We start from the raw sequence: 8,233 nt of genomic DNA on the forward strand, positions 1-8,233 counted from the left end.
TAGACAGACTACTGCATGTAACCAGGGGGAGAGAGGTAAAGTGACCGTTGCCAGTGCCCTGATGGATATGTGCCAGGGCCAGGGATCCTAGGCCGTCAGATCTTTCGGCCTCATCTCACCACCACTGTAACGTGATCGCAGGATGCAAGTGTAATATTAGAGCTTTCTAATACTGTGTGTGGGAGTTATGCAGTGATTCCCGACCATCAAAGATGGCCAAGCAGGGACTTCCCTGGTGGTGTAGTGGTTAAGAATCCACCTGCCAATGCAGGGGACATGGGTTCGAGCCCTGGTCCGGGATGATCCCACATGCTGCCGAGCAGCTGAGCCCATGCGCCACAGCTACTGAAGCCCACACACCTGGAGCCCGTGCTCCGCAACAAGAGAAGCCACCGCAATGAGAAGCCCACACACCACAACGAAGAGTAGCCCCCGCTCACCACAACTAGAGAAAGCCCGTGCGCAGCAACGAAGACCCAATGCAGCCAAAAATAAACAAACAAACAAAGAAATAAATATATTTTTAAAAAAAGATGGCCAAACAAATTAATGCTTGATAACTATTGTCAAGTGATTTACTGAAAAGGCGATTTATTTATGTCCTGTTGGAGAGTGGAAATCGTTAATCTGTGAAGGTGACTTCTGGCTTTGAGATTCTGAGTTTCTGTACTTTGGGGTAGAATATACACTTTACATATATTAAGTGATTTTTTTCCCCCTGTATTTTTCACTTCCTCTTACATCCCATCCCCTTCTCCCACTCATGCGGATATTCTGTTCTGGGAACATACTTCTTTTGTTTTATTTATTTTATTTTATTTATTTGGCTGCACTGCGCGACATGCAGGATCTTAGTTCCCGGGCGGGGTTAGAACCCGTGCCCCCTGCAGTGGAGGTGGGGAGTCTTAACTACTGGACCGCCAGGGAAGTCCAACCCACCCTTTTCAAAAAGAGGGGTGTGGTGGCTGGCTGTTTGACAGTTGGGATGTAAGATCATACTATTCTCTCTGGTGGCTGAGTTTATTTTTTTACTAAATTTACTAAGGAGATTATGTTACACTCCTCAGAGGAAAACTTGGAAAGATTAGAAGAGGATGCGATCACATCACCTCTCCTCCCCTCCCCTCCAGTTTCTTGGTACCAGGCAAAACCCAAACCCATGAATGTGGGATTTAGGGCTGGGATTGATTTAAGATGAATATTCTGCTCTTCTCCTAGCATGGGGGACTTGATATAGAAATCAGGTTGACTTTTTGAAAATAAGTTATATTTCTTACACACCTGAGCTTGTGAAGAGACCTATTTTAAGCTTGGGAGATGCAGGGTGTGCTCTGAGTCCTAACACAGTTTGCAAATCTGAATTTTTTTGGTCCTCTGCTTCCCCCGTGTGGACATAAATGGAAATAAATTCAAGATACCCCTTGCCCCAGGAGTGTGAAAATTGGACTGCGGAGAAACCTCCCCTAGGAACTGGTGGAGGTGTGAAGACCGGTGAGGGCTTACGACCCTAGGAGGGAGTCAGGAACTGTTCTCAGGGGACAGGTTCCGACCTCGTACAAGCTGTCAGTGATTCAAGAGGCTTGCTTCGTATTCACCATTTTTATTTTTCCTGGAGACACTTGGATCCAGTAAGCGAGGGATTATCTGTAGGCTCCCAGTCATGCACCTCTGCAGTTCTGGGCCACGACCAGCACCCATGGGTGCCGCGCCAAGCCTCCCACGCCTCTTCTTCCCGGGTTTGGAGTAACAAGTCTGTGGGTTTCTCCCTTAGCTTTTCACACCCTCTCTTCACCGTCTGTCCCTGAGCTACCACCTCCACACAACTCGACACCATCACGTTTGTGTTCGCCGCATCCCTGATTCCTGGCAGAGGTACGGGGCAGAGATGGTCCTTTTGTTCTGATACGAGGACAAGGGCAGCACTTGAGCACAAAGAGGGGCTATGAATCGCCGGGACCCCCCTGGCTGGGATCCAGGGCTGTCTTCTACCTGTAGCCTACCTGCCTCCTTCCCTGGCCAGCTCCCTCCTGGGTGACTGTCACGCTGCCCAGCCTCACCCCATCCCCCCTCGATAGACAGCAGCTGTGGCCTGGGGCCACGTCCCAGCCCTCTCAGGAGAGAACAGGTTCGCTGGGCCGCCTCCAACCTGTCCCCTGGGCCTCCACTCTCCAGCTGGGATCCAGGGACCCACAGGCCTGGCCTGACCTCCCTCCCTCCCTCTGCCCCCTCACGCCTCCAGTCGCTTCCGCAGCCTGCGGTCCAGGGCCAGGAGCTGCCTCAAGAAGCCCCTATTGGGGATGATGCCTCGGTGGTCCTTGACTTTTTTGATGGCCTCCACGAGGGTGAGGCTGTGGTACAGCATGAGGTAGGCCAGCACCAGAGTGGCCGAGCGGCTCACGCCCACAGCACAGTGCACCAGGATCCTCCCTGTGAACACAGACACGAGATATTGCTGGGGACCTCGCGGCGGGCTGGAGGAGGCTGGGGAGAGGGCCCCGCGGACAGGTGGGGAGGTAGACAGGTAAGCAGAGGTGCATGGACGCACAGACTGCTGACGGTAAGAACCCAGGTCCTGGCCAAGGGTGGAGCCTGGACGGGATGAGATGGAGAGCCTTTAGCAGCGCAGCATCCATAAACCCAAAAGGGGCTCGAAGGGAGAGGCTCATCACTAACGCAAAACCGAGCTTTGCACCGAGCTGGGCTTCCTTCTGTGTGTGCTGAGTGCGTCCACGGAAAACCCTTTACGTCTAACTGGGTCCTTCCTCAATCTCCCAGTCACTTTGGAGTGGATGATTAATACATTATTTTCCTATTAAAAATTAAAAAAAAATTTTTTTGGCCATGTTCTTTGGCATGTGGGATCTTAGCTCCCTGACGAGGGATCAAACCCACGCCCCCTGCATTGGAAGTGTGGAGTCTTAACCACTGGACTGCCAGGGAAGTCCCAATATATTTTTTATATATATATATATTTTTTTTTTTTCCCTGATCACTAAAGCAAGACAGGTTCAAGGTAGAAATCATTAGAAAGTATAGAAATATATAAAGAAGCCAACAATTGAAAAATATATCACCCATAATCTCACCACCCAGGTGCAACTTTCCACTCTCTCAACATTTGGGATTATTTCCTTCTTTTTATGGACTGCTTTGAAAAGACGGTTGAGAGAATAGTTTCCTTTCCTGAGCATTTTATCACATCATTCAAGTCCTTCTCTCTCTCCACACCCAGACCCCTGGGCTGTTCTCTAACCCATTGTCTGTTGGTCCTTCCCTCCTCCTTGCTCCCCTCTTACCTCCTGGCTGGCTCAGTGCCCGGTGGATGAAGTCGGCGGCCGCCTGGAAGTGGACGCTCATATCGAAGGCTGGCGAGTCGTGGGCCTCGACACCCAGGTAGCGGATGCCCAGCCCCACGTAGGCCTCGGGTGTCCCTCGCCACCTGCTGTGAGAGGCGTTGAGGACGTGGCTGATGCCCAGGCGACGGAGCTCCCGGTGGTTGTTGGCTATTTCCCTGCATTGAGGAGTGGAGGTTAGGGGGGCGCGGAGCTGGGCGGTGGGGCCCCGACCTCTGCCCGGCCAATGTCGTTGTCTCCAGGCCTCCACCTCAGTTCCTGAGGACCCGAGATAGGCAATGAGCCAGAGTCTCATCCTGGAGCAAAGGTGGGGAGTCCTGGGGAGATTTTGCCTGGAGGAGAGGAGACTGAGAGATGGGCAAACAACAGCCGTGATAACATATTGAAAGAATGCTCTGAGACAGAAGGACTTTACTTGATCCGAGAAAAGGACTGACAGGGTTTGTGCTTCATGTAAGGAAGTACCTACCAACGGTGGAATCTAGCCGGAGAAAGATTGGGGCGCCTTGGGAGAGAGGGACTTTCTTCACACCAGGGTATTCAAGTAGAGAGAGGAAGCCAATGGATAGGGGCTGGACGTGGCAGAGCGAATCTGAACATTGGATGGGTTGTTGGACCAGCTCACATTTAATGTCCTGCTAACCATTTTTTTAAATTTAATTTTCATCTTAATTTTTTGGCCACGCTGCACTGCATATGGGATCTTAGCTCCCTCACCAGGGGTTGAACACGAGCCCCTTGCAGCAGAAGCGTGGAGTCTTAACTACTGGACCCCCAGGGAAGTCCCGCCCCCCCATTACTTTAGACTCTCTCTGATGCCCAGAATCTTCTTGTGTTTTGCCAGTTACTCCACGCTCATGGTTACCCTGTGGTGGAGGTCACCTTCAGATGTTCCTGTGGCCCGTACCCCTCAGCTCAGCCAACATGATCATATCAAACGTCCTGTCCAGCGCCAACTCCTCAAGCAGAAAGAGCCCTGAACTTGAACCTCCAAGTCCTGGCTCTGCTACTTACGACCCGTGTGACCTTGGGCCAGTCCCAACTTCTCTGAGCTTCCGATGCCTCCTCTGTAACCTGGGGATAGTGGTACCTACCTCACAAGGCTGTCGTGAAGATCAAGAGAGAAAAGGCATGTGAAAAACTCCTTGTAGCCTCTAAAGCCCTTGGGAGAGACAAGTGGGGCCTCCTCTTCCTTTGACGCCCTTCTCTCCATCGACCCCACGCACCTGAGTGAGCCTCTGCACACTCTGTGGCTTGGCTTGGTCAACCTTTCACCTCACTAACCACTGTTCCCGGCCCCAGTGATGGCCTTTGCTCAGGGCACAATAGGTGGAAGGTCAGAGAAGTCATCTAAATGTCCAGCCCTTAGCACTGGCACGCAATCATACATTTTACTAAATGAACGATATGATTACTTGAACAGAGCCTGTCTGTCCAGAGTTGAGTCTATCAATAATCCTGTCCAAACTCCCCCAAACCCTCCTCCACTCTGCCCAGGCACCCCGTCCCCTCCATCCTCCACGTGGAACCAACAGCACAACTCAGCGCCTCTCTGCCACTCTTCTGCTTTCTTTTTGCACATACACACACACACACACACACACACACACACTCAGCTGTGGTACATACTGGTCTCCGAGGTAGAGGCCTGGCCAGACCTCGTCGGCGTGGTTACAGGCCGTCTTGCCCGTGTAGAGAAGCCTCTCCAACTCAAAGACGTTGAGGAAGGGATGCTGGACAGCTGGTATCTCTTCCAGGGCCCCTCTCGTGCGAACAGGAGACCTCGAGCCACTCCGGGAGAAGCGGGCCATAAATGTCACCGAGGCCCAGAGCCAGTTGCCGGGGCACATCTTAGAGGCGGCAGGAACCGTGGCAGCCACGGGGGTGGCTGATGAGGGGTCAGTCTCCAGGTAGCTGCTGCTGGGAGAGGCAGGGATGTGAGACACACCAGAGTGAGTCTGGAGCAGCTACTTCCCTTCCTGCCAGCTGGGCTGGCCCCTGGGGAGAAGATTCTCCAGGGACGAAGGTGAAGTCTGGCCCCCTGGTGCGGGAAGTGCTCCGGATGGTCTTCTTTGAGCTGCGGCAGCTCCTTTTCCCTGCTCTTTGGCTCTGCCGGGCAAGGAGGTGGGAGAGTCACATGTTCCTGTTTACGGGAGAGGGAGCTGCCGGCTGCTGGGTGTCTGCCCCGCCACTCCACCCCAGCTGCCAGCGCAGACGTAAACACGCACGCAAACATTTGGTATTTGGGTGGCAGGGCCCGCTGCCGGAGCCCTTGCCAGCCAGGATCTGGGTCTCGTCTGCCTGAGGCTACAGGCGGAGAGGCTGGGGGGCTGGCAGGGGGCTTGGGGGTGGCTTTGGACCCATTCAGAGCGAATTAGCATGAAGACAGTGCAGCAGGGCTGTGACACAGCACGCCTGCCTCCTCAGTGCCAGAGGGACGGGCTGCTTTAACCCGTTCCTGCCCTCCCTCTGCCTCAGCGATGAGCCTGCTCTGGGAAGTCTATGGTGGGGATGGGAGGAGTAGGGAATAGTAATAAAGATGAAGTGTCGGTGTTTGAAAACTACTTGCTGAAGGCCCTTGCTGATGGAGGGAAGCGCCAACCTATGTGCGCAACAGGCAAAGCATCCTCCTTTGATCAGCAGACAGATATCATTGATTAAACGTCATCTCTCTGGGTCCAGGCAGGGCTGGAGCATCGTGTGTGTGTGTGTGTGTGTGTCTGTGTGTGTCTGTGTGTGTCTGTGTGTGTCTGTGTGTCTGTGTGTATGAGTGGGTGGGCAGAGGAGGAGGGAGGAAAGGGAAGAAATTAGGGATCCTTCCAGGCCCAGGGGCTCAGAGTCTGGAATTAGCATCTGTGTTGCTGGTGGAATTCAAGTGGCCCTACTTAGCACATGGGGTCCTCAATGAGGGGCCTTAGCGGAGGTGCCTCTGACTCTCTGTGGACAGCTGGGCCTCCTGAAAGTGGGACCATGTGTTGAGCTGCAGAGCTGGGAAGGGCCAGCCTTTGAGACTTGCCCCAAGAACTTCAGGGCAAGAGCCACGCCCACTCCCCCCTTCCTCCCCTTCCTCCTCCTCCCCTTCTTCCTCCTCCTCCTCCTCCTCCTCCACTTCCTCCTCCTCTTCCACTTCCCCCCTCCTCCTCCCCTTCCTCCTTCTCCTCTTCCTCCTCCTCCTCTTCCATTTCCTCCTCCCCTTCCTCCTCCTCCTCTTCCATTTCCTCCTCCCCTTCCTCCTTCTCCTCCTCTTCCTCCTCCTCCTATCCCTCTTCCTCCTCCTCTTCCTACCCCTCCTCCTCCTCCTCCTCCTTTCCCCCTCCCCCTCCACCCTTCTCTCACACTGTGATCCTGACCCTCTGAAAACGTGGGCTGGTCTGAAGGATCCCCCTCCCACTCCCTGTCCTCTTCTGCCCCAGGGACTGAATGGAAAGTCCACAGTGAGAGGCCATCTTTGTCCTGCCCCCAGCCCGCTTCCCCACCCACGCTCTCAGCCAGGGCCCAGCTCTCCCCATCCCCCCATCCCCCGGGCCAGAAGAGATCTAGCGCTCACAGGGCAAAAGGAGCAGAGGTCTTAGGATCAGGACTGGTGAGGGGAGATGGGATCTTGGGGTGTTTAGGGAGAGAGGTGGTTTTCCCTGGCGGGTCAGAAGGAGCACAGAAACAGAGCACGAGAGCCGTCACCACCACCACAGCTATCAGCTTCAACGTCATCACCACCGTCATCTACTTTTCCTCCGCAGGCCTGAAGACCCCACCATCTGGTTCCCAAACAACCTTTCCTGGAAACAGATTCTGCCGCCTGTGGGAAGCTGAACGGTGCAAAGAGAGCGGGAAGCAGACCAGGTGTAGCAGGAGCTCCGTGTGACTCTATTTCTCCCCATTCCGTCACGGGGTGCCCCCCTGGGCACCCTCCAAGCCCATCCGCAGGCTTCTGGGGGCCCTGGTCCGCCTCCCCCCTCCCTCCCTCTGCTGTCGCGGTTGTAACAGGTTCATGGCTGTCGCCCAGCCCTCGCCAGCCCAGACAGCCTGGCGCGGAGGGCGGAGGGATGGAGCCCAGGCGGGCCCCGCAGGTTCGCTCCCAGGCCCCTTGCCCTCGCCTCGGCCCCCAGCCCCGGTCCCCGCGCCTCGCCCACCCGCCCCGGCCCCGCTACCTCGGGAGGCGGCGCGGGTCTCAGTCCCGGAGGCAGATCGCCGGCTCAGACAGCCCCACGGCCATGACTCTGCCGCCACCGCCGCCTCGGCTGCCAGCGCCAGACCGGCTGATGGATTAGCATCTATTTTTAAGCCATGACACGCACGTCGAAGCAGGGCTGGTATCAGTGTGCGTGTGTGTCAGCGACACGCAGGGACACAGCCTCACACCCGGTGGCCCGAGTGGACACGCGGCGTGGGCCACGCAGCCCGCACCCCCTGCGGCCCCGCCTCGCAGACATGCTAGTGTGTTTGTGTATTTTCGGAGCTGCGCCAATGACAGGCACTTTGCCTAAAGCTGACATTATGTAAGTCGTCCCAGACTGTGTCTTGAGCACACACGCTCCTCCCCAGGCAGCGTTAATTAATTACACAGACACGAGGATGATTCCCACTTACTTGTACATTTCTCCTTCTCCGAGAACACCGTGGTACAGAGAACTATTGTTCGTAACCCTGATCAGTATTTACTACATACCACGTGCTTCACATATCTTAGCTCATCTTATCCTCACCACAAGTCTGTGACCGAGGTGATATTGTTATTGTACCCATTTTAGGGAGGAGGAGACGACGAGGCCCAGAGAGGCTAAGTGATCTGCCCAGGGCACGCTAGGCATCGCCAGAGCTGAGCTTCACACCCTGGCTGCCTGGCTGGGAAGTTCAAGTCCTTAAGGGCTTTCTGAACAAGT

General features: G+C 55.0%; 1 protein-coding gene across 3 annotated transcripts; it reads right to left on the reverse strand.

The window, feature by feature from the left end:
- Nucleotides 1-222: 222 nt before the first annotated feature.
- On the reverse strand, nt 223-7,912 carry DUSP26 (dual specificity phosphatase 26). 3 transcript variants are annotated; one of them, XM_022571182.3, is made up of 4 exons: nt 7,502-7,912; nt 4,983-5,270; nt 3,297-3,511; nt 223-2,427 (listed from the first exon to the last, which is right to left on the reverse strand). In XM_022571182.3, exons 2-4 carry the CDS (start codon nt 5,201-5,203, stop codon nt 2,228-2,230), a joined length of 636 nt encoding a protein of 211 aa, XP_022426890.1. In that variant the 5' UTR covers nt 5,204-5,270; nt 7,502-7,912; the 3' UTR covers nt 223-2,227. The 3 variants fall into 3 exon arrangements, with proteins under 3 accessions (XP_022426890.1, XP_022426891.1, XP_089759881.1); XM_022571183.3 differs by having other exon boundaries at nt 4,983-5,273; XM_089903755.1 differs by lacking the exon at nt 7,502-7,912 and having other exon boundaries at nt 4,983-6,512.
- Nucleotides 7,913-8,233: the final 321 nt, after the last annotated feature.

Source organism: Delphinapterus leucas, chromosome 21 (assembly GCF_059928025.1).
Source record: "Delphinapterus leucas isolate spDelLeu-1000000601 "Yukka" chromosome 21, BTC_Dleu_Yukka2, whole genome shotgun sequence".
Classification (NCBI taxonomy): Eukaryota; Metazoa; Chordata; class Mammalia; order Artiodactyla; family Monodontidae; genus Delphinapterus; species Delphinapterus leucas.

Excerpts from the sequence above, each read along its gene's own strand:
- DUSP26 (XM_022571182.3), bottom strand. The coding sequence starts at position 5,203 with ATGTGCCCCGGCAACTGGCTCTGGGCCTCGGTGACATTTATGGCCCGC. Across the intron at positions 3,512-4,982 it reads GGCCTCTACCTCGGAGACCA|GGAAATAGCCAACAACCACC; the intron begins GTATGTACCACA and ends TCCTCAATGCAG. Across the intron at positions 2,428-3,296 it reads GGCACTGAGCCAGCCAGGAG|GGAGGATCCTGGTGCACTGT; the intron begins GTAAGAGGGGAG and ends CTGTGTTCACAG.